Source organism: Triturus cristatus, chromosome 8 (assembly GCF_964204655.1).
Source record: "Triturus cristatus chromosome 8, aTriCri1.1, whole genome shotgun sequence".
NCBI lineage: Eukaryota > Metazoa > Chordata > Amphibia > Caudata > Salamandridae > Triturus > Triturus cristatus.
In genome coordinates this window covers 1,257,455,103-1,257,480,633 of record NC_140591.1, presented here as the reverse complement: position 1 = coordinate 1,257,480,633, position 25,531 = coordinate 1,257,455,103, and the positions used below count along the sequence as shown (strand labels likewise).

At 43.9% G+C, this 25,531-nt stretch overlaps 1 protein-coding gene across 1 annotated transcript in view; it reads left to right on the top strand.

Moving 5' to 3' along the window:
- Nucleotides 1-24,592, top strand: part of NDP (norrin cystine knot growth factor NDP) — a 164,932-nt gene extending 140,340 nt beyond the window's left edge. The window contains exon 2 of the mRNA XM_085622955.1: nt 23,567-24,592. Coding sequence (XP_085479081.1) covers nt 23,567-23,794 — 228 coding nt within the window. The 3' untranslated portion in view covers nt 23,795-24,592. The remainder of the gene's footprint in view (nt 1-23,566) is intronic.
- The last annotated feature ends 939 nt before the right edge of the window (nt 24,593-25,531 follow it).

The window sequence follows — 25,531 nt, the reverse complement described above, 5'->3', positions numbered from 1 at the left end:
AAGTGTGAAAGGGAAGGGCGGAGGAGGGGGGTTGCCTAATTTGGAAAATAGTTCATTTTTTTTCCATTTTGCAGGATTATGTTTGTGGCCCCTGTGACCCTCCTCGGGCCCTACGCTGAGGTGCACAGCAGGCTTGTTCCTTGTTGTGCAGAAACCCTTTGTGGCCATCCACCTGCCCTTTAATTCCTGCCGTACACGAGTTCTGAAGTGTCGTCACTGGTTTGTGAAGCTCAACGTTTGGACTAAAAAGAGGTTTCAACAGGCTATCCTTTAAATGGGGAGATAGATATGTTAAGAGACGAAAAGAAGCATTTACATTGGTGGGGAGAGGAAAACCCCCAGTTAATAATAACACAAGTTGTGTACTTTAGTTTTTTCAAAAGTAACATTTTTTAACCGCGGTCGATATAATGTACAGATGTTATTATTTCATGCAAACTGTATCCCAGTGGTTATTCTGTGATTTGCTGTTGTGTGACCTCACCAACCCTTCGCTATGCTCTTCATTGAACGCCAGCTCGTTGAGATGACGGACGTCGAAGGAGCACAGTGTCGGTGAAAAGGACTTATAACATACCTATTGAAAATTGCTTGAAGGAATCGAAGAGACCCAGAATTCCTGAGAAGACACAAGTGCCGAGGAGCCCCTAACTGACGAGTGGGACCGGAGTATAAGCCGACCTTTCAATTTACGAGACCAGGTTGCCCCATTAGAACCCACAGATTATATCCCTGTCCTGAGGAAGCCATAAAGAAAGTGGAGGCTGAAACGCGAACGCGTCGACACCTTGACAAAGGAGGAGTCCACTGTATTGTGGAATAAATACATAAATTGTATTGGCATTACCAATTTAGATGAAATACTATATCTGTGTATTGCTGATAGGACTACCCCCTGTTGTAGCACTACGCAATGTTAAGTGCACACATGTTTGATGGAATAAGCCAATAGGGGAAAGGATTTTTGACTGAATTACTTTGTATATGAGTTTGTATATATGTGCTGTAGTGTAAATATAAATTGTTTTGTATTCGATGTATTGACTGTACTGTGGTACACTATGTGTTTGGATGTTCACCGATAGATACTTGTGCCTGTATTATAATCATTTAATCTTGCCAGAAGAAATTGATTTTTTGCCGAGGTAATTAATAAACGCTTGTGCAGAAAGTAAATATGATCTATCCCTCTATACCATTTGTATATACACCTTAGATGTTCCCTTGCCCAGGTATAGGAGGGTCATTTGGGCAAACCCCTAATTATTTTGATTGTAGCTTCATTGCACGTACAACATCCCCAAATACACCTGATCTGGGGCCGACGCCAGCATTTATCTGTGCAAGAATTGGCGCCATGGAGCTCTGTACTGTCCCAGTGGTGGACCGGCCTCTAAGGCGAAAGGCCGGTAGGGCACAGAGGCGTCAGTTGTATTGCATTCTCAGTCCAACAAGCCTTCCATAACCGCTGGCCTTAGAGATATACACCACTTTCACCACAGAAATTCCACACTGTCACAACAACACTATGCATTTTGGAAAAAATGCTAAAAAGACACGTATTTAAATAATTCAATAGTATTGTGTCTGTCTGATACAAACATTAGTTGTAAATATTTCATACTCCATTCTAAAATCTGCATAGCGCCTAGGGGTAGTTCATATACCTGTGTATTAAAATACTGTGCTATCTGCGAAGTGCTGTATGTTTCAATAATTCACTACAACTCGAGGGTTCTGGACCGCTTGAGATAAAAGTGCACTGAATATTGCATTTTTCGGTATTTCGCAATAATGTTCTTTTCGGTCCCCTTGGCCATAGGGTTCATCAACTGTTTGCTTTTCTAAGGGCTTGACACAGTAGATATGCGTTATGTATTGTCGACGTGTGTCAGAGCATCCTGCATGCAAAAGCAAACTAGGAGCTAGAAACAAGGGGGCCTCTTGCCAGACTTTTTCAGAAGTGCAAGCAGTAAAAGAGTTTATACGTTTATGAGATTGTATAGGCCTGTGCCCTATTGTGTGTTCCTAATGAAGGGGTCCTTATTGGAGTACGAAAACCTCATTACGTTTATGAGATTGTATAGGCCTTTGCCCTATTGTGTGTTTCTAATGAAGGGGTCATTATTGGAGTACGAAAACCTCATTTTTTTTAACGAATGCCCTCGTTTCAATAGGGGCACAAAACCCCCGGTAACAGGTTTTTGTTTGCACATGTCTCGGGGCGCATTATTTACAGCATCATTAGCTGGCCCCGAGCCCCACTGGACTCCTCCCCTTTCCTAACAATCACAGAGAGGCTGATTTTGGGTACCCAACTCTACTGGGAGCCCCCCACAGCACACAGCAATATGCACACACAAACTACCGTGCACACGGCACTCCTATCACACACCGAGACACGCATCTCTCACACAACCTATACACACACACACCAAATCCACTTACCCCACACACATACAAAATGCGCACCGCACATTTTTGTTCAGTGCACACACATACACTACAAGCACATGCGGGCGTCGCACACTCTATGTATGTTGCATTTCAAATGTGACTAGGAAAGAAGGATTGTCTAAATATGTAGACACTTGCAGTTTCGTGTCATAAACACAGTACAAAAAGGGCGCGAACTAAGGCACTCTGTGTGATCTTGGACACAATGCCTGCCATGGTTTGTGACACCTCAGGTCATGTGAAGCTTGTGTTCTGCATTGTTACGTTTTCACCCCTTCTCTGTGAGTCAATCGGGGAAAACTGTGTGCGTTAAAAGTCGAAGCCAGCCTGAATTCTGCGGGTCAGGGGCCGTCTCATTAAAAGCACTCCAGCAATGAACTGCAAGGCAGACATTAAAGAGCAGTATTTTCAATTAGAGCTGAAGAATTCAATCAAAATTCCATAGCTTAGGAAGAAATGAGGCATAAGTCATTTACATGGGGTATAATTGTACAGCCATTAGACAAATGGTATATGTGCCAGTCTCCAAGAACTCATCATCTCAGACATCAATACAGGGACAGGGGCCCCAGCTCTGCAGCACTCTGAGCCCTCACCCCTCATCAGCTCTATGCAGCACTCCAAGCCCTCAACCCTCAACACCTCTCTGCAACACTCCAAGCCCTCACCCCTCAGCACCTCTCTGGCGCTGCAGCACTCTGAGCCCTCACCCACCCAGCACCTCTCCGGCTCTGCAGCACTCCAAGTCCTCACCCACCCAGCACCTCTCAGGCTCCTAAGCACTCGGAGCCCTCACCCACCCAGCACCTCTTGGCAGCACTCCGAGCCCTCACCCACCCAGTACCTCTCACGCTCCTAAGCACTCTGAGCCCTCACCCGCCCAGCACCTCTACGGCTCTGCAGCACTCCGAGCCCTCACATGCCCAGCACCTCTCTGGCATCGCAGCACTCCGAGCTCTCACTGACTCAGCACCTCTCTGCAGCACTCCGAGCCCTGACCTACACAGCACCTCTCTGCAGCACTCCGCGCCCTCACCCCTCAGCACCTCTCTGCAGCACTCTGAGCCCTCATCAGTTCTATGCAGCACTCCGAGCCCTCAACACCTCTCTGCAGTACTCCGAGCCCTCACCACCTCTCTGCAGCACTCCGAGCCATCACCCCTCAGCACCTCTCTGGAGCTGCAGCACTCTGAGCCCTCACCCACCCAGCATCTCTCCGTCTCTGCAGCACTCCAAGCCTTCACCCACCCGCCACCTCTCTGGCTCCGAAGCACTCTGAGCCCTCACCCACCCAGCACCTCTCTGCAGCACTCCGAACCCTCACCCCTAATCAGCACTGTGCAGCACTCCGAGCCCTCAGCACCTCTCTGCAGCACTCCGAGCCCTCAACCCTCAGCACCTCTCTGGTGCTGCAGCACTCCGAGCCCTCACCCCTCAGCACCTCTCTGCATCACTCTGAGCCCTTACCGTTCAGCACCTCTCTGCAGCACTCTGAGCCCTCACCCCTCAGCACCTCTCTGCAGCACTTCGAGCCCTCACCGTTCAGCACCTCGCTGCAGCACTCCGAGCCCTCACCCCTCATCAGCTCTATGCAGCACTCCAAGTCCTCATCCACCCAGCACCTCTCTGGTTCTGAAGCACTCCGAGCCCTCACCCACCCAGCATGCCACTGGCATCGCAGCAGTCCGAGCTCTCACCAACTCAGCACCTCTCTGCAGCAATCCGAGCCCTCACCCACCCAGCACCTCTCTGCAGAACTCCAAGCCCTCACCCACCCAGCACCTCTCTGCAGCACTATGCCCCCTAACCCCACAGCACCTCTCTGCAGCACTCCGAGCCCTCACCCCTCATCATCTCTATGCAGCACTCTGAGCCCTCAGCACCTCTCTGCAGCAATCTGAGCCCTCAACCCTCAGCACCTCTCTGGTGCTGCAGCACTCCGAGCCCTCACCCCTCAGCACCACTCTGCAGCACTCCGAACCCTCACCCCTCAGCACCTCTCTGCAGCACTCTAAGCCCTCACCATTCAGCACCTCTCTGCAGCACTCCGAGCCCTCACCCCTCATCAGCTCTATGCAGCACTCCAAGCCCTCACCCCTCAACACCTCTCTGCAGCTCTCCTGACATGTGTGCAAACATGCCCTGTGGTGCGTTTTTAGTTGGGTAATTCCCCTTCAATCCTGAGGGCACCTTGGGGCCAACTAGGCCACCAGGTACCTCCAGTAAGCGCCACAGGCCTGCGTTGCAGAGAGGTGGTCCAGGTACGTCCCTTTTTACACCTCTCTGCAACGCAGCTCTGTGGCGCTTGCTGGAGGTACCTAGTGGGCTAGTTTAACCCCAGGGACCCTCAGGATTCAAGGGGACTTAATCCCCCAATTTAGAACGTGCAACGGGGCTCGTTTGCACAGTGGTGAAGGGAGGGGCGGGGCCTGAGATGACATGTGTGCAAACACGCCCTGTGGCGCGTTTAATGTTGGGGAATTAATTCCCTTTCAATCCAGAGGGCCCCTGGGGGCCAACTAGCCCACCAGGTGCTTCCAGTAAGCACCACTGTGCTGCGTTGCAGAGAGGTGGTCCAGGCCATGCCCCTTTTTACACTTTTCTGCAACACAGCTCTGTGGCACTTACTGGAGGTACCTGGTGGGCTAGTTGGACCCCAGGGACCCTCTGGACTCAAGTGGACTTAATCCCCCAACTTACAACGCACCAGGGGGCGTGTTTGCAGAGTGGTGGAGAAAGAGGGCATGGCCTTTGTCTACCTCTCACCAATCCCACTGCGTGGGGCTTACTGGAGGTAAAAGGTAGGCGAGTTGGCCCCTAAAGGACCCCAATCAGTGATGGGGATTTCAATCCCCATCCAATAGCGTGCCAGGGAGTGTGTTTTCTAGAGTGGTGGGAAACGTGGGTGTGGCCTAGTACAAGTACTTAACAATGCTGCTGTGTGGGACTGACTGGAGGTAATAGTTTGGGAAGTTGGCCCCCAAGGATGTCCTTTGGGGGCCAACTACCCCTCTTGTTACCTACAGTAAGTCCCACACAGTGGGTTTGCTAAGACGTCTTTGGAGGCCATGGCCCCCTTTCTCTACCACTCTGCAAACGTACCTCGTGGCAGACTACAGGATGGGGGATGAAGTCTAATTTACTCCTGAGGGACTTTGGGGACCAAGAATCCCACCTGGTACCTCCTGTAAGTCCTACGCAGCAGAATTCCTGAGCGTTGGTTGGACGCTCAGCACCCTTTCTCCACCACTCGGCAAACACGACTACTAGTTAAAGTACCATATTTCTGCTCCTCTGACTTAGAGGTAATTTTAATCCCCCTGCCCTATTATGTACTAGTGGCTTACAGAGGAGATCATGCTAATCACAGGGGTACCCCAACACATAGTGTTCCCTAGTGTATGTAGGTGTTTTCACTGTATTCTAAGTGTCTTTTAACATAGCACTGGCTCTAGGCCTGGTTAGTCAGAGTCAGTTACCACCAGTACCTGTCAGAAAAAGTTGTGGGCACAGGATGATTTTGCAACAAGGCCTCTTTCTGCTCCTCTTTTGGTTTGTTCTGCAAGTCTTGCTTCTTCCTGCACTTGTCTTCATCGTTGTGGACTTCTATTGCTTCTTTCTGTATTTCTTTAGCTTCTTTCTGTGCGTTTTTTCTTCTTTCTTCACATGTCCTACCTCTGTAGGCATAGTTAGAAGCTAGCATTTAAAAAACCTTTGAAATTCACAGAAAAAACCATAGGTTTCAAGCACGTTATAGTTAGAAATTAGCATTTGAAAAACCTTAGAAATACACTGAAAAAACCATAGCTTTCAGGCACATTAAAGTTAGAAATTAGCATTTAAAAAACCTTTGAAATTCACTGAAAAAACCATAGCTTTCAGGCATGTTATAGTTTGAAATAAGCATTTAAAAAACCTTAGAAATTCACTGAAAAATCATAGGTTTCAAGGGTGTTATAGTTAGTTGGACATTTCACTCGTACAAAACCAGTGACATTCCCCCGTTATAGTTAGTTCAGCTAACTATAATTTGCGCGCCCGCAATGCACTGCTGATGACGTCACATATTATATCACTCATGACATGGTCAGTGACATCACTCATGACATCACTGATGACATCTCAAATGACATCACTGATGACATCATCCTTGTGATAGAGTGGCAGACCTCCTCTCACCCTAATATAACCTTTGATACACACACTCAAAAATACAAACTAACATTCTTAAAACAATGGACATACCAATACCAGTTATAACATACCCATTCAGTAATTCCAAGATCTACACACACATCCAATCATTCACCAACAGTCCTATACAGTCACTCATATATGCACTCACTCATCATATGTACTCATACACCTATACATACTGTTACACACCGCCACTCATCCATAGAGTTACTCACACACATAGTCGCACATGCAAATAAAGTATCAAACATTCATTTACTTGCATATACAGTTATACACACACCACCACACTTACTTTTACAGAAACTTACAAATACTTACTCTCTTAAAGAATCACTTATAGAAACACATACTTATTTATACAGCAACTCTTCCAATCTCTCACTCTCACATATACTCACTTATATATACCAATACTCACATATACTAGTTTAAAACATATGTAGTTACTCATAAAGACACTATTGAGACAGTCATTCACTCACCAACACACCCATACACACACTCATCCACCCATACAGTCCTGCACACATGCTGTCTTCAACACATACAAACAGTGAGTCACTCATTTATGCATCTATGCACTAAGTAATGCCCCCCACCGAACCATACACTCATACTGATACTCAAAATACCAACTAATAACCCATATAGACACTCATATAACTACTCACCAACCCATGCAGCCACTTATACACAAAATGAGAGACTGATACAGATATTCATATATTTAAACATTACTCACTAACCCATGTATTCACTAAGATACACTTAATCAGTTATACAATCAATTTTACACAAACAAAATCATCCATTTAGACACTTATGTACCCATTTATTCTTCCATCGACCTTGAGATATATGGCGTCATGTGATCAAGGCCTCTGGTGAGGCTGAAACGCGTCATGCAGGCGGTGCTGTGAATTTAAATAAAAAATCTACTCACTCGCTATCAGGGTCGGTTTCCGTTTGTTCCCGCTCTCCCTCAGGATTGTTGGTGTGCAGGAGTGCTCCAGACGGATTCCTCGTCATATATATATATATATATATATATAAAACATTTAATTTTCAGAAAAACACACATTCACTGGATGATGTCATCTGTGATGTCATCAGTGATGTCATTTGAGATGTCATGAGTGATGTCATGAGTGATATCACTGACCATGTCATGAGTGATATAATATGTGACATCATCAGCAGTGTATTGCGGGCGCACAAGTTATAGTTAGCTGAACTAACTATAACAGGGGAATTTCACTGGTTTTGTACGAGTGAAAAGTCCAACTAACTATAACACCCTTGAAACCTATGGTTTTTCAGTGAATTTCTAAGGTTTTTTAAATGCTAATTTCTAACTATAACGTGCCTGAAAGCTATGTTTTTGTCAGAAAATATAGTCAGTCAGTCAGTCAAAATGTCTTTATTCGATTGTCATCATAAAAGACATGCTATACATATTTTTAAAAAATTCATATAAAATACAATATCAATATAGCAATACAGGATAAAAATATTAAGATCATGTAAATTATTAAAACATGATGACTATACATAGTAGAAGATTATAAAACACACACACAAGACTGTCTTTAAACCATAATGGTAGCAATAGTTAAAAACAACAAAATCCATGTGGGACACAGGTCATGAATTGAGCTTCCGTAGCCTAAGAATCCAAGCCCAGCTGATGAATTTAGCAACACCTATAACAACAGGTTTAGATGTATCAGATTTCAAGATTCTACTGGCAACCTGTGCAGAACGGGTACTCATCAATCGGCATACGGGACGAAGCCACACACGTCGTGGAAAAAGGTATGTTGGACAACAAAAAAGAAAGTGATCCATAGATTCAATCTTGTCCACACAAAAAGGGCACTTGTCACTACCAAGAAGGCTCCAGCTTTTAGTAAGCCCACGCAGTGGTAGGGCGCCCTCTCTAAACTGGTGATACAGTTTGCGATCGAAGTGCTTCATAATAGTGTCCCAGTAACCTTCGTAAGCGGACTCGTCCTTGAGAGCAAGAAATGTAGCTGTCACGGAGCTACCCGTGAGGGAGTTATATCTCCTGGCCTTAATCATGCATCAATAGGCGTCCCTAAGAACAATTTTCATCGGGATAACAGCAGTGTCTGGGTTGGCCCAGAGGTCACCCATCCCAAGGTCAGTCCGCAAGGTTTTAACACCAGACAGCCAGGATATCCTATGTGAACCCTCAAGCCCTTTAACTTCCAACAGGGCTTTAGCATAAATAGATAGTTCGGGTGTGGTCCACAAGCATCGCCAGAACGCCAGGGGTCTATACCCTGCCATATCCTCTAAGGGCTGGATTCCCAAATCATATAATAATGGGATGCGCGGTGTTGATTGTGGGAGCCCTATAGCTGACCTGAGAAATTTATTCTGGGCAGTCATCAGTTTGGACAAATTACTAAAGCCCCACATTTCAGCACCATATAAGATGGCAGGAAGAATCTTGGAGCCATAAATCTTCATCAGGGGAGCTAATGGTTTTGTTAGAGAGTGACGATGCTCTTTCAACAGAGTTCCACCTAATTGGGCGTGTTTAAGAGCGAGGAGATCCAGCGGATGTGACCAACTACAGGTCTCGCTAAAAGTAACCCCCAGATAGGTAAACACAGCCGTTAAATCCAAACTAACACCACCCAAACATACCCGCGCATTAACACGCCTGGGGCCTCGAAAAACCATAAACTTTGTCTTTCCTACGTTTATATATATATATGTATGTATGTGTATGTATGTTTATATATATAACATACTGGCGGTCGCCAGTAGGTAGTTGTAGTTACTTCCTAGTTTCCACAGGAAAAGCATTTTTTTGACTTGGCCATAACTTTGGTGTTGTTTGACCAATCTTCATGAAGTTTCCCAAAACGGTGTCAAGGTTGGGTTCTATTGTTATGGAAAGGTTGGAGGTGATCTGTGCAGTGGGATCCGAGAATTTGGGGTGCAAAATAAAGTTGCGTTTGTAATGTTAATTCCCAAAGGAACCTTTAGCCACACCTAAAGTTGAATGGACATACACCACATTTGGCAGGAAGGTAGATGCCGGTTTAAGGAAGAGTCTTTTGCTTCTTGCTATTTGGTGTAAATCCATTCAGTAGTAGTTGACAAAATTAAGTTTAAAGTTATAGTGATATCTCTGGTCACTAAATCTTCGCGAACAAAGAGAGCATGTGGAGGGAAATGCTCTGCTCTGATTTGCTGCCAACACTTCAACCAGAAAGTATTGGCAGCCATCTTGGGACTTTGCTTCAAGCAACAGCACAGCACCACCTCAACACCACCTCAGCATCACTCTGCACCACCTCAGCACCACTCAGCACCACCTCAGTATCACTCAGAATCACCTGAGCAGCACCTCAATACAAGCACACCACGAACTAAGTATCGCAAAGCACCAGCACAGCACCCTCTCAACATAAGTGCACCACCTCCTCATCAGTGCACCAGCAGCCCAGAGCAGCACCACCTCAGCACCTCCACTGCATCATATTAGCATCAGCACAGCACCGGCTCAGCATCACTCAGCACCACCTTCAGCATCAGCACACCACCATAGCACCATCTCAGCATCAGCACAGCACCACCTCCTCATCAATGCACCAGTTCAGCATCGGTGCAGCACCACCTCAGAACTAGCACAGCCTAGTGCAGCACCAGTGTAACACCATCTCAGCACCAGCGCAGCACCACCTCAACATCAGCACAGCACCATCTCAGCATCAGCACAGCACCATCTCAGCATCAGCACGGCACCACCTCCTCATCAGTGTACCACTACTAGTGCAGCACCACCTCAGCACCAGCACAGCACCATCTCAGCATCAGCACAGCACCACCTCCGCATTAGTGGTCCATCACCAGAGCAGCCCCACCTCAGCAGCAGTTCAGCAGCAATTCAGCAGCAATTCAGCACCACTTCAGCATGAGTGCAGCACAACCTCAGCTTCACTCAGCACCTCTTGAGCACCAGCTCAGCACCACTGAGCACCACCTCAGCTTGGCTTAGCACCACAGCATAGGTCAGCACCACCTCAGTACCACTCAGCATAACCTCTGTATCAGCACACCACTACCTCAGCCTTACTCAGCACCACCTCAGTCTCCCTTCAGAATCTGGCATCTGTTGATTCTCCACTAGTCTCCGTCCGCTTCTAGTGTTGCAATTCAGGTACCTTTTTCACAACCTCCCCCCTCTCGCTGGTTATGTCCCCCCTAAAAAAGAAAAACTATAACAAACCAGCATTAGAACAGTAAGGAGGAAGTTGCCAGCACTGCAAGGACAAAAAAACAGGAATATATTTTTTATGTTAATTATTGTTTTTTTATTGGGTTATTCAGCTGTACATAATGTCTTCTTGGTTATGTATAAGGTAACAAAAATACTTATAACATGTTTTTATTATAACGTTTCAACATGCTGCACAGCAGCCACACTGCTCTGCTCTTAAAGACATTGCAAAGTCAATAGCTCTGGCTAAACACTTATAAGGTCCGAAAGGCAAGACCTATTAGCTATGCCAATGCTTGCTAGGCTTATAGTGAGCATCTTACACATTATGGACCCTGTCCCTGGGATACAGGTGCCCATCCTTGGAATACTGGGGGCATGCTTTAAGTTATGGAGTCAATGCTTAACACATATCTGTCCATTCCTTGGATATTGGTGACATCCTTGGAGTAATGGAGCCCACCTCTGAAACGGTGCTGGGAGGTGGTGGAGCTTGATAGAGAATATTGGTATACTGAGTGAATGCCTACTATGATTGTATAAACCACTGGCATTATACTGTCTTCCTATGGCATACTGCGGGCCACCTTGACAACATGGAATACCACACCAGTCATGATGGTGAACATCCTTGGCATAATGTGGCCATGCCTGACATTATAATCAAAACAGGGTGTTATTTTTGTCATTTTATGTATATTGCAGCTCCACTGGCTTTGCGTAGCTTACTCTTGACAAGATACCTACTGTGGAGAAATGGTGGCCATGATGGTACCTAACACGTGTTGATCGCAGAAACCAGAAACATGTTGCTTTCTCATAACTGCATGCTGCTACCTCTCATAAGTTCGTAGCAGAGAGGTAATGGCATCCCTGACAAAATGGTGAACATCCTTGGCATAAAGTAGACATCCAAGGCATGTGATTGTGATACAGCAACATGTAAGTCCAAAGTTGTCAGCTAGACCCTATTCAAACTAGAAGTACGGTACTAGTAAAATTACTTCTAAACCTGTTTATTGTGAGGCATCACAAAGTTTGTTTTTTTAAGTTGCTTATGCACTGCACTTCTTGATCTATTTTTAATTAAATTTTGGCCTGATCATGTCAAATGCAGTTTTACCTACATAAGGCCAACAGATTTCTGCAACCTTGTGCTTTGTTATTATTTGGTATGCCCCACTTTTATAGACTAAGCAATTGGCCCTGTGGGTTTACAATGCACAATTAATGAATATAAAGTGGTCTTAAAGCCGCAGACCTGCCAGAGCACACTATTCCTCAATGGAGCCATGCACTTCAGTCATGTATGTAGGTTATGGCAATACACACTGCAGTCCACATGATCTGGATTACGAAAATACACACCGGAGTCCACATATGACATTTACATTCCACACCAGTGGTCATTTTCCTAAACCACCTTACCCTAGTCTTTCTCAAAAGTTTAATTACTCAATCAAAGATTTTCATTCCAGCAAACTGCCATAAAAGAACACATAAAACAGTAAAGATACAATAAAAGCAATATATAAATACATTATAAGAGACACTCCTTAAGAGACATCAGTTGCATTAAAAAAAAAGAACAAATGAAGGGGGAAGAGGAGAGTAAAAACATTTCAATATACATTGCTCTTAATCCCCTGATCCAGCGAGGGTGAGATATAGTCTGAGCTCCTAAATCAGTTACAGAGCTGTGCAAAATTAAGCAAAGTGCAACGTTATCACCACATTCAAAAAGTGCAATACTAGCAAAAAAGGGGGAAAATCAGTTGCAGCACAATACCTTAAAAATAAGAAATTAACAATATGCTAGCTCTACTGCAATGTCACCTGAGTTGGTTGTTGGAGGACTGAGTTTTTGCCTGATTCGCCATATTGAGAAACAGCAAAAACTATAAATTGACTTGTTTCAGTTTGCAAAATCCTATATGCTTTCATGTGCTGCCTGGTTCCTAAATTCTGACATACTGGGATTAACCATTTTCCCTGGCCTTCTTATACACTGAACAGAAAAAGAAATGTACCATTGATTCAGGTGAGATTCCACAGGACGGACAAGCCTGCTCTATTGTTCTAACGGGGCTGGCCCAGCTAGCAGTAAATGAGTACAGTTGCAGGGTACCAAATCTGGATTGAATAAATAGCTTCTTGGCCAGTGCTGGTTCAGTCTCATCAAGGTACTGCTCTACTATATATTCATCCTTCTTCGGGACCAAGATATTTGACAAGGAGCCCAGAGAAGACCTAGATAAGAGAGACCTCAATTTATATAGTTTTAAGTTTCTCTTGAGGACCACTTTGGAAGTAAAAGAAGAAGCCTCTCTTGGGTACTCCCACAATCTTTCATTACCCATCTTTCTCAAAATCTCTCTTACCTACTTTAACAAGGGAAGGTTTACAGACCCCGGGAGGCTAAGTATCTCCTCCAACCGTTGACGGCAAGAGTGCAGCTGAGGGATGGCCCAGTTTCTTCTTTGGTATAGAGTTGGTCTGACACTGATCCTGTCAGGGATTTGTCTGAGCCCCCATCTACCTTATGGGGAAGCAGTGGGCTGCTAACCGGAAGTCCCAGCAGCTGCCGCAAAAATCAGTTCTCTGAGATCACCAGGGCATTTGCATCCTTATGCCCCCATAACTCAGCACCATATCGCGCGGCACCCAGGGTTTGGTGGTTGTAAATTTGAATCACCGGAGTGATTGATCTCAATTGGGGCCTGATAGGCTTTTGACAGACCACCTATATGATGTTCAATTTGAGTCTGCACCTTGAAATCTGTGTGGCCTACTCAAATTGCTCATTGGTAGTGATCCTGGGATAAATCAATGGTGTGCACCCGATCTATAGGGATCTCCTTCAAAATAGGGTTCAATCTAGTTGTAGGGCAGGAATTAAACCCACTATATATATGTTTTTTGCCACATTATCTTCCAAAGCCCTCAGTCTGCCGTAACTACTACATTTATCAAAACATTTCTGAAGCTCCATTGGAGACTTGGACAAGAGGAGCATATAATCTGCAAACATTAAGGGAGGAACATTTGTGCTAGTCATCCTTGGGGCATCACTCTTGCATAGATTTAGGTGGGCTACATAAAATGTAAAGAGGGTTGGAGCAAGGACACAGCCCTGTCTCACCCCTCTTTCAACAGGAAATGGCTCAGTCACATCACCCAACCGACCTCATCTGACATGGGCAAATTTATGGTTGTGTAGCCTTACAGTGATTCAGAGTAGGTAATTAGGGAGCCCCATGTCGGCTAACACTTGCCACAATGGTGGCCTGGGGACCAGATCAAAAGTAGATCAAAGGTCCACAAACACCATGTACAATCGTCCACCCTCAAGGGCCACAGTTTTCCAGAATCGTAACTGGAGCCTTACCTCCTGATCAATAGTGGTGGTGCAGTCACGCAAAGTCCGTCTGTAGCGGAGTAAGAATGTCATTAGCATCCATCCAGTCCTGCAATCTATCTCAGATAATTCTACTAAGCAACTTTTGTATACTGTCAATAAGGCTAATAGGCCTATAATTAGTTGGCAAGAGAGGGGAGCCCTTTTATCAGCATAATTGCCGCCACCACCCAGGATATGGGAATAGGTGTACCTCTCATGATAGCATTAAAAGGAACGTGAAGCATCAGCCCCAAAAATAAATCTCAGCCAGGAACAGATCACCTATGATCTTATCTATCCCTGGCGCTTTGTTGGGAACAATATTCTTGATTGCTGAACACACTTTCTGATTCATGATGGTTGGAAATTCCACGCTTCCATTCAAAACCCTAAATTCTATTATGGGGTACACATCTCAACTGTTAAAGAGGCACTATCTCCTTCTGACAAAGAATACAGACTGGAAACGTGTGCAATTCATTCTGCGGCAGCAATATAATTCTCAATCGGGCGATAAAACTCCTTGCTCCCTGTGACTACCTGATTCGAGAAAGTGAGATGATCACCCTTTTTCGCAGCAGCCAATAGACCTTCCCACTTCCCTTGATCCCATTCCCTTTCCTCCTGTCTGGTATCATCCTTCTGCTGCTTTATAGAAGCAATTAATGCAAGCTTAGCATTCCTACATGTTCGATTAAACCAGGGAGGGTGGCTTTTCTTGCCTAACACAGGCTTGGTTTCCACAAAAAGAAATTCTTCCAGCCCTTGAACATTTGCTTACGTATTTCTGCCATCTGTAGGGACTCACCTTGGTCCAGAACCAAATCCGAACAAAACAGTTTCCCAAAGCTTTCCTCCACTAGTTTATACATTGACCTGACCAGCTCCAGAAAAAATACCATAATATTCCATTAACTCTATGCAGGTTGGAGGATCATTGGATCCTACTGTCAAAGGGAGCACCTCAACTAGCTAGTACCTTACAGTCAGGGAAATCCATGGCAAGAACTAAGGCGTTGTGATCGCTATTGTGTCTAAATGTAACTACCATGCCAATGAGGGATGCCCAGAGTCTTACGCCTGCAATTAAATAATCGATTAGACTGGTGTTATCAATACGGTTAATGGTGTGCTTCCCATTCCTATCTGAGGCTGTTGTACCGTTGCATGCATGAATACATTGATTTAAGACTAGTGCATTTAATTGTAGGGCCAGGAGGACCATTTTCTGATAGGGCAAAATGCTAAATCAGTACTAGACCAGACTCTATCTTTCTTCTGTGCAAGATCATTTATTGCTATCCAGGGGCTCAAATTGGCAATTAAAGTCCCCACTCACAATTTTAAATGCTCCTATCGACAGGGATGCCAGATGTGTAGGCAATATCTCAATAGATGGTGATGTAAACATTGTATACATAGATGGCTGTGTATGGGACAAATGTTAGGGTAACCCTTAAGATATCATCACTCATCAGAGGCAATCATGACCTCCTTGACAAAGCACCCAAGTGTGGAACCAACCCAAGTCGTAAGTCCGCCAGATGGTCTGCTCTTTCCTCTTTTGATTGCTTCCTTACTGAGGTTTGCATAGCCTGCACAATGAACCTCCATGGTTAGCCAGGTCTCTTGAAAAAGACAAACATCGTGCGGATTAATAAAGAGTCCCCAGTCTGCATAGTCTAATTGGAACCCAGCCCTGCCACATTCCACAAGAGGATCTTGATGGGGGCTGGGTTACATCTGGCACATTGGGGTCCCTTTTTCAAGGAGTCACCCCAAGTCAGAAAGCGAATTGGATTCTGGGGATGATGCCAGACTTTGATTCTACCCCCCTTTACTAATATTACTGGGACTAGGCTTACCAGAGGACTTGAATGAGAGGTTGGTCTACTGTGCAAATATGTGGACCCATTGCCTACTAAACTAGGGCTAAGCCTAACCACATCTATAGATAGTGGAATAGGGATTTCTAACTCTGTTTCTGCCCTAAAACTTATTTTTGGCCTTATGATCAAATGTGAGGTCCGCTTGCTTCCTGTCTCCAGCAACTCTGATATACCAGACATTATGGACTCCCCCCACCCTCCTGGTGGTGCCTAGCTATGAAACACCTGTCGCTGATTACTGCATGCGGGACAGCACAATGAGCACACTCATTGTCGATGAGTCAATCAAGTTCTTCCGGGGTATCAAATCTATTGAAAACAGGAACATTTAAAATCACATGATTGTGTTGTGAGCCATTAAAGGCTAGCCCTATTGCGGGGGAAGGCTTTGATTCAGCAGCACACCTAAAGCCTTGTATAAAAGCTAGGTTTGTAGAAGCAGTCTGAGGTCATTAGAGCAATTTTTGACCCATTTTCCTGTTTGCTCCCATAATCAAAGAGCAGGCTGTGTGCCAAATGTTGGTTTTTAAAGTACATTTTTACACAGTCCCCTGGCCGATCCACTGGCCCTGGCCCAATGCACCCCACCCTGTGAGAAAATAATCTGTAATTTGGCTTTGAAAAGGGAAGTCCCTGTTCTGAATAAGCCTGTCCAATGTTTTGTTTAATAACTGATTGTGTGATTCTCTCCGATCCTCATGCAGCTCTGGGACTCCTGCCACATAAGGGCAAAATGCAGGGGGTAAGTTTATCACTGAGAGTTTCTGGCTTTGTGCGGGGCTATGAGACCCAGAGTTCCCATTAATGCTTTTGTTTTGGTGTGTTAGTTCCCCCTGGATGCAGTTGTTGGTATGTTGACCTTGTTGTGTAGTGTCTCTGATCTGTGATGAATATGTGCTAGTAGGGCTTGGTTTCCAACTATGTGGAGCAATGTTAGCAGGAGTATCAGACCTAGAGGAGGCCAAAATATTGATATGGCTGGGCTCACCACCCACCCCCTTTGTGACGACAAGCCCAGGTACCTGCAAAGTTGAAAGTTGTGGTTAAAGAATATCTTACAGTCCTTGCTCCATTGCTGAGAGGCGCACCAGGATTGGGGCAAGTTCCTTACACATGATGTCCTTGACCTTAGAGAAGAGGTCCACCACTAATTGGGCAATCCAGGGTGGCTGACTGTCAGTGCCCCCTCCTATTGCGGCACTAAGGGGCTGATCATCAAAGGGGAGATTGTACTAAGATCAACTTGAGTGCCAGTCTCAATGGATTTGTTCTGAACCACTCTTCCAGTCCTCTTTGCAGCTACTGTGGACTGATGACACTCCACGTGACGCACCACAGGAAAGTGCGCTACAATAGATAAGCATAAGAGTGGGGCTCGGTCCTTATCCAATTTACTATAGACAGCATTAGAAATATTGATGATGTACTTGCATGATTTGTATCAGTTAGTGGTGGTGATCATAAGCAAGAGCCGAAGAACAGTCTCCTCTCTGTCAGTTCAATTTCCGTGGAGATAACCCCCATTACCCTCTGCAGCATCCAATCAATTGAGGTAACGGTGGGGGGAGGGGACACAGCCAAAGGCCCCCCTACACCTTTTCTTTTGCCCATACTGCCACACTAAGTGAACTAGATGAGCTCAAACTTTACCTCATTGGGCAATATTACCTCACAGGATAACTACAATGTAGGTACAAGGTGGCATACCAAAGCTTCACAGCACTATAGTTCTAGTAGGCTTGAAAGGCAAAATAAGGAGAGGGACCAGAAGTCGCAGGAGAAAGAAAAAAACACTCACCCCAGATTGAGAACAGAAGTAAGTGGAGGGGTGGCTCAGCCTCTTCCGGTCACAGAAGGTGCAAACAGGCCTGTCTTGGCCCGGTCTTTGTCCAGGCGCATCCCACGCTGCGGAACTATACAGGTGCTTTTAAGCGCATCACCTCCTGGGCTTCCCGGGCCCTGCCTTGCCTTGATGGTGTCTGGTGGGCATAGTCTCACCCCAGATGGGATAGAGGAAGTAAGTTTATGGAGGGGGAATGTAACCGCTATAGACACAACCCACATTGAGGGACTCTTCAAGCGCTTTGAGGTGCGCATCTATTGGGTTTCGCGGGCCTTGCTTTACCTTGATGGTGTCTGGGGGATGTAGTAACACCCCATTCTGGGTAGCAAAAGTAAGTTCAAAGAGGCATGGAGGGAACCACTTGACACAAAAAACTTTAATACAACAGTTGAGTGTGGCCAATTCAAAACTACAGCTTTAAATTTGAGGGCATAGCACAGAGCACTGTGTCCCCAAATGACAAAGTCAGAGAGCACAGAGCCACTAAACCAGCAAAAAAAGTCTATAAAAGGTGAACAATCCTGGGCAACCACAAAGAACATCCAAAGTACATGGATGTTTTAAAATCAGGGATTTGATAACAGCAAGTTTGAATTTTATGCACAAAATATAGTATTTGTTTTTACAGAGGGCTAGGTCCTAACAGCACATATAAACTCAACGTCAGTCTTGCACTCATATTTGCTGAAATATACTACTTTGATATGCAGGATTTGCTGAAGATTGTCATGTTTAATGAAACAGGTGTCAGGTTTAATGAAAAGGTGGGGTATCAGACAAGCACAGTGTTCAAGTAGTATCAGGCTTGTCTGATGTTCATATGATGCCATTTATCTTTGTACTGAATGTAGGTGTTTAATTGGGTAGCATTTTCCGCCAATGAAGATAAGTTCACTCCACACTGCATTCTGTAAAAAATGCCTCACTTTAATTTTTTGGGTCAAATCTCTGCACCTAAGTACATCCTGAGAAGACAGAATCTCTACAGAGCAGATAGATTAGCTCAATTTCTACCATTCTGAGCAATTAATCCTACCTCCCTACTGTTCTAGTCATCATGTAAACTGTTTCCCCTTTCTCTAAAAACATGTCCCTTCCATCAGAACAAATTCAGACATCTCCATTCCTGCTTTGTACCTCTCATAATGGGGCCCTGTAAGAGATTCTGGCTCTGATTTACTAATTGTTCACACAACGTAGCGCAACAACCAAATTTGGTGTACTGCATTGCTTAAGTGGAAAAACAGTGCAGATCCTGTTGCTGCCATCCATTGTGCTGGTGCACAGACAGGCTGCCTCAATCTAGCATAGCACTTGTAAGGGAATCATATGCTTCTAGTAAATATTCCTATGCCTAGGCTATGTATAAGGGATCCTACTTATTGGATGTTTGCTGTGGACTGCAGCACGCATGGATTTCATTGTTTTTTTGAGAAATTAACAGATTTCCCCTTGTTTATGCTATCTTCCAGCAGGTGTTAGTTTTTGGACATAAAGCCCAGTCTGGCTGGCTTAGTTGATTGGACTTTGTGTCAAAACCTATGGGTATTTTCACTGATAATCTCTAGTAATACCCACTTGATTCAAAGTAATGTGGATCAGACACCTTTACATTGTGAAAACCCTTTTGTGCTGAAATCCTATGCAAGACCTTGGGTCTTTTTGCATCTCTTTGTGCTGGGCGAAGCCTTCATAAATCTGGACTCTTTCTCCTCATTCACCTCAGTTCACACCAGGCCAGTTCTTGTGCAACCTCATTCTCTCTGCAACACAATATTTTGCCCATGGCATTGATTGTCCTCTCCCCTGGGTTTGGGTTGTCCTGTTTCGACTCCCCTGCCCCTCACTGACAATAGCACCATTTTCAGAGGAGTGTCCTAGCCAAGAAAATATGGAGGATCCACAAGCCTTTTTGTGCCTATTGAACTCTCTCCTTGACCCATCCTAGGCCTAAGTGAACACTGTGGTTTGAGGCAACACTTCAGTGCATCGCTTTCTTTTTGGGTCTGCAAAAAGCACACATTACTAGAGTAGCCCAGGTATCAAAGAGAACTACTTTGTGTGTGTATGTACTCCTTGTGAAAGGGCAGCATGCCGTAACTCTCAGTGAAGTTAGCCAGTGGCTGAAGGGGACTGACTCATTGCCCATGATGCATGCTGGCGTGGGTGGAAGAAGTATGTGAATGACACAACAATGTAATAGATTAGGTCTGACTGAAAAGTGCTGTACATATCACAATTTTAGTAAAATCAAAAGGTACTGGGAAACACCAGACTTAAAAAGACAATTGATCTGTCGTTGGCTTCCAGCCTCTTTGCTGATGCTATTTCATAGTAAGGGTTTTGTAAATCTTTATTACAAATAGATAAGGCGAGTTGAAAAGATAGGTAAAAATGGAGACTTGCATACACAGATACAGAGGGTTGTTTACATAGGCAGCCAGATAGATAGATAGATAGATAGATAGATAGATAGATAGATAGATAGATAGATAGATAGATAGATAGATAGATAGATAGATAGATAGATAGATAGATAGATAGATAGATAGATAGATAGATAGATAGATAGATAGATAGATAGATAGATAGATAGATAGATAGATAGATAGATAGATAGATAGATAGATAGATAGAAAAAATGGCGGATCTAAAATCAGTAGTATAGAAGTTAAATATATATGAAAGCACAATCTAGAAAGTCATACAAGGAGGAGATACAGACTAAATTGGTTTACAAATATAACTGTAGTCCTCAAATAAAATACACACCAACATGACATACAGGAATACATTTAGAAATGCACTTCATTGCGTGCTTAGTAAAAAGACACATATAAAAGTGACATTATCCAAGTTGAAGTGGGCTGACCCCTCCGCCCTGTGCTGTAGTGGTCGAAAGCAAAATATGAATGACACAACAACAGACCAAGAGGTGAAGACAGCTGGATAAAAGCACCTTTAAGGAAGTATATTAAATATATGGGGGCTTATTTACAAGACCGTACGCCACGTGTGTCACTCTTAATATGAGAAAAAAAAGTGATGTACTGGTGGTGCAAGGGCTTGTAAATAAGCCCATAGTGAATTAAATAATTAAAAGGTCTTGGCTAACGCCAGACCTAAAAAGGTGTGCTAGCATGCCCAAACTCCCCAGCTAAACAAAATAAGTCCTATTCTATGGTGTATGTGTCCCAATATTGTGAAAACACACCTCAACTATTCATCCATACTCCCAACAAGAAACTTCCTGTGCCACTCACCCAAAGTGTTTGCTTAAACTAAAAAAAAAAAAAAACATACCCATTGCGCCTTCACTCTTTACCATGAAAACCAGGAGAGCCCTCCATTGGGCCCTTGGTAATGACTGTCTGAACAAATATTTACATGTTCAATTGAACATCCCACCACAACTTGCTAACAAATGTTCCTGTGTCTAGCTATCACCTTTGTCCATTGGAATATGCAAGCACCAGTGGTGTCCCCTTTTGGTGTCCCCTCAGGTAAAGTCTGCTTGCAAATACATCTCTAGTACTACTATTACCAGATCCATCGTCTCCCATTTTCCCTGATTTCTTTGGAGAAATCCAGTATGTGGAACCGAGTCAACAGCCTATCCTACCAAACGTAAATTTAAATGAAAAAGTAAGCTTATGTCCAGAGCAGGCTGTAGCGCTGGTGGCGCCTGGCGTGACAATCTTTTTTGGTGCCCCCCTCCCCAATATAACCTCCTCTTCGGATTCCCTCACTACTACCCAGCACCAGTGCCCCTCATCTCTCCATAGCCGCTCTCTCAAATACATTGAATTTGTATAAAAGTGCTGGTTTAGGCTGGCTTTACCAATCCACTCAGCTGTCCACATAAAATACAGAACTGTTCTTTGTAGCAGGCATATTAACTATCTGCACTACTTTAGGAGGGTTAAAACTGCCCCTAGATAAAACTCTGATCTCGCTCTCTAGCAGGAAAATTAATTACAAGAGCTAGCTTTACATTTTTAAAGCTGCCTGCAAGCTGGACGAACAAGAAACTCTGCAGCAGTTGCTTTAAAATCATACGTTATTGCTACACTCAGCGACCCCCCTGAGTTCAGTGCCCCCCCACTCTAGGTCCATTCAGTTCAGTTCAATTACTTTATATGATTAATACATTATTAATCATAAAAGTTCATATAAACATCACAAATATACATACTGAAAAGAATATTAAAAATCTGTTAAAAAAAAAAACAATGATAATAATCAAAGCAGCCAGTTAGGATCCAGTTAATCTTAGAAAATATGCAATTTCCTAGTTTTCAGCGATAGACACAAGAAGGTGGCGACACAAAAACAGGTAAGGGGTCTGGCAGCATTCGTAAAAAATATAGAGCAGGGCGGCATTGCCTAAAATTAAATTTGCACATTATTGGAATTAGAAATGTCTTACGGTGATTGCAATAAAATTTACAAAAAACGAAAATGTGCAAATCATTTTGAGTCGATGAACCATCACACGGGCAACATGGGAGATCATTAATAGAGTATGCGCCAGCAGGAAAGCCCAACATGCTTGTAATAAGATTGAGGCGAAACCTTGTCAAAATAAATCTATGGGGAGGGTTTGTGACAAATTCTTGGTAGGACGGTACCCCCTCGTCCTGTAAGGGGCCCTCAAGAATCTCTCTAACCATAAATTTGCTGTTCTGGGCAGTTACTCTTGACTCGTTCGCTAATTTTAAAAACATGTTTTTATGGTTTTTTTTAATATACCACACAATTTCCTGGAGTTTCGTTCAAGCTACCTAAATCTAATGAATAACGTTTTTTTACATACGCTATCCACTGTATGCTCTGGTTATTTTCCAATGATAAGCAGTCCGTGAGAATTTGTTGAGTGAGCATCACAGTGTTCCTTTTCCATATTTAGTGCCAAAGGAGGATGGGTGCTACATTTATCTGGTGACATATGGCATATTCAACTCAAGGTGTAAATTAAAATTAGTGCAACTGATGGGTAGACTCATCGTTGTTTTCCAAAAGGAGTCTTACGTTGTTTGTAACACTTTTACATTAACATAGCCCTATACTCGAGCACCATATGAAGCTACTGCGCAGGATTTTGCCCCATAAACACTCCAGGTCATTGCCCAGTGCTGCCGCACCAGTCGCACTTCCCCAGAGCCGCCCTGTGTATGTCAGTCATGTTTACTCTCTTTTAACCCACTTACAAACACTGTCCAGGGTTTTCTTGAATGCATTTTGATTTCAAGGAAAGATAGATTATTTGCACTGTAACAGTACATGGCCACGTACACTTGACTGACTTAAAGATCCTTCTGCACCCTAACCCATTGTACTTATTCCTTCTTCTGAGACCATTTACGTGTCTTTAAACTATCATTTAGTGGTGGGGTGCAAGCTAACTTTATTCTTCAGTACTTAGCAAGAGGAAAGAGTAATGCAAACTGTTCATAATTATTTGTATGTGTATTTTGAAATTTTTTATTCATGAATCTTTTTTGTTTCTCGCCCTCTAGATGGTCCTTCTGGCTCGCTGTGAGGGACGTTGCAGTCAAACCTCTCGCTCGGACCCACAGGTGTCTTTCAGCACCGTCCTCAAACAACCCTTCCGTTCAACCTGCCACTGCTGTCGACCCCAGACTTCCAAGCTAAAAGCCATGCGACTGCGCTGCTCTGGCGGTCGAAGGCTGACGGCGACCTACCGCTATATCCTATCATGCCAGTGTGAGGAATGCAATTCTTAGGAGCGCATCAACAGAGGAACCATACGCAGGCCTACCAAGGATTGGTTGGGACATGTGCTCATGCAGCAGACCTTCCAATGGGAGGTCTTCTTCCCTGAACTCTGGCAGATGTTGCTCATAAGCACACCATGACTTGCTCAAGCTAAGAATAGAACTCCTGGAACAAAACTAATCAGAAATCCATCTGGTTCTATTTTGAAGGATTTTTTGGTTGCTGTTGGAGATGAGGGTTTTGTAGATGTTTTCGAGTTCACACTCTTCACAATACATTTTCCTAATTATGAATATTTCTCAGCTCATACATGAAACGATTGTCAGGCCCCCTATTCCATATAGTTGACTATTGTGTATCATTTCATTCCTGGGATCTGAGTCTAGTTGTCCTCAGAAAAAGACTGTGGGAAATGCTGTGGGTTGCTTGAACCTTTGTGCATCCCAGAGCTGGACAAGTATAAGTGAGCTGAAAGACATGAAAACCCAATAAATAGGATTAAGTGAAACATAATAATTTGCTCTGTTAATGCCGGGCTGGTTTTTCTCTGGCCCATAACCAGTTCAGAAGACATATTGATCCATGTATATTGTGCGGAAAATGTTTAAGCATAAATGCCTGGGCCTGAAAAGCAATAACTCAGAGAGCAAGGGGTGCTCCTGAGAGTTTAGAAGAAGTGTCTGTTATGCTCCACAATTAAACCTTTTTGTTGACTATACACAGCGGGCCAAATAGAGTTTAAGCTGATGTAAATGTTACAGTTCACCAATGAATTAAGAATCCAAAAATATATTTTGTTGCTATTTAAAGTTGTGAATGTCCGTGTACTACTTTATTTCAAGGTTCCAATGTAGTTCCAAGTTTTAGAAGTCGGGTTTGCATTCATAACACTATTGTTTGTCTTCCTGTGACATTATGCAATTGGAAAAGCTAAAGTATTGGCAAGTAAACTGAAATTATACATTTTATTAAAAAACATTGCAGAAGTTCAGGAACTCTGCATCAGTGTAACTAATTCAGTTACCTCCTGCACATGAAATAAGTAACCATGGACGCTAGAGAATTAAGAAAGGAGAGACCAAAGTGCAGAGCACTTATATGCACTTATGTAACAAATATTTAATACTTACACAGGAGTTTATTTTAAGTTGCTTTACTTTAAGAAAGCAGCACAATGTTTGGAAAGAAGTCTGTGTTAATAGCATTTGCTTTATCAATGTGACTGTGTCTGTGTCACTCTTCCTGGCAAGGCTGGTGGTGCCATAATCCACACGCCACACAATAGTGACAGTTCATAATAGTGTTCTATACGAAGACGATGTAAACTAAGCAAGGTACATTAGAATGCAACAACTTATCCAGTGCCATAAGTGGTGGACTGTTCAGGAATTCGGTGACACCTGATTACTGGAATATCTAAATCACACTTTGCTCCAAACCCATGTTGTCAATTACTTGGTGCCCATGCAGTTTCTGAAGGAAAAAGAGGGTGATTTAATACCCATATACTTAGCAACTGTTGAGCACATCTAAATGTGCATTGGACTCCATACTTTTGGGAATGGTAAATCCACTTGTCAGTACCAAGGCCACTCTGTGCAGAATAACATGAAAAATATCTCATCCTAACATCCCATTCACGGGGTTTCACACACATGTTCACTCAAATATACCTATGCGTGGTGCATACAGACATTTCTCACCCGGCATTGGCTGTATTGCTAGAGTATCAGCAGTACTGTGGA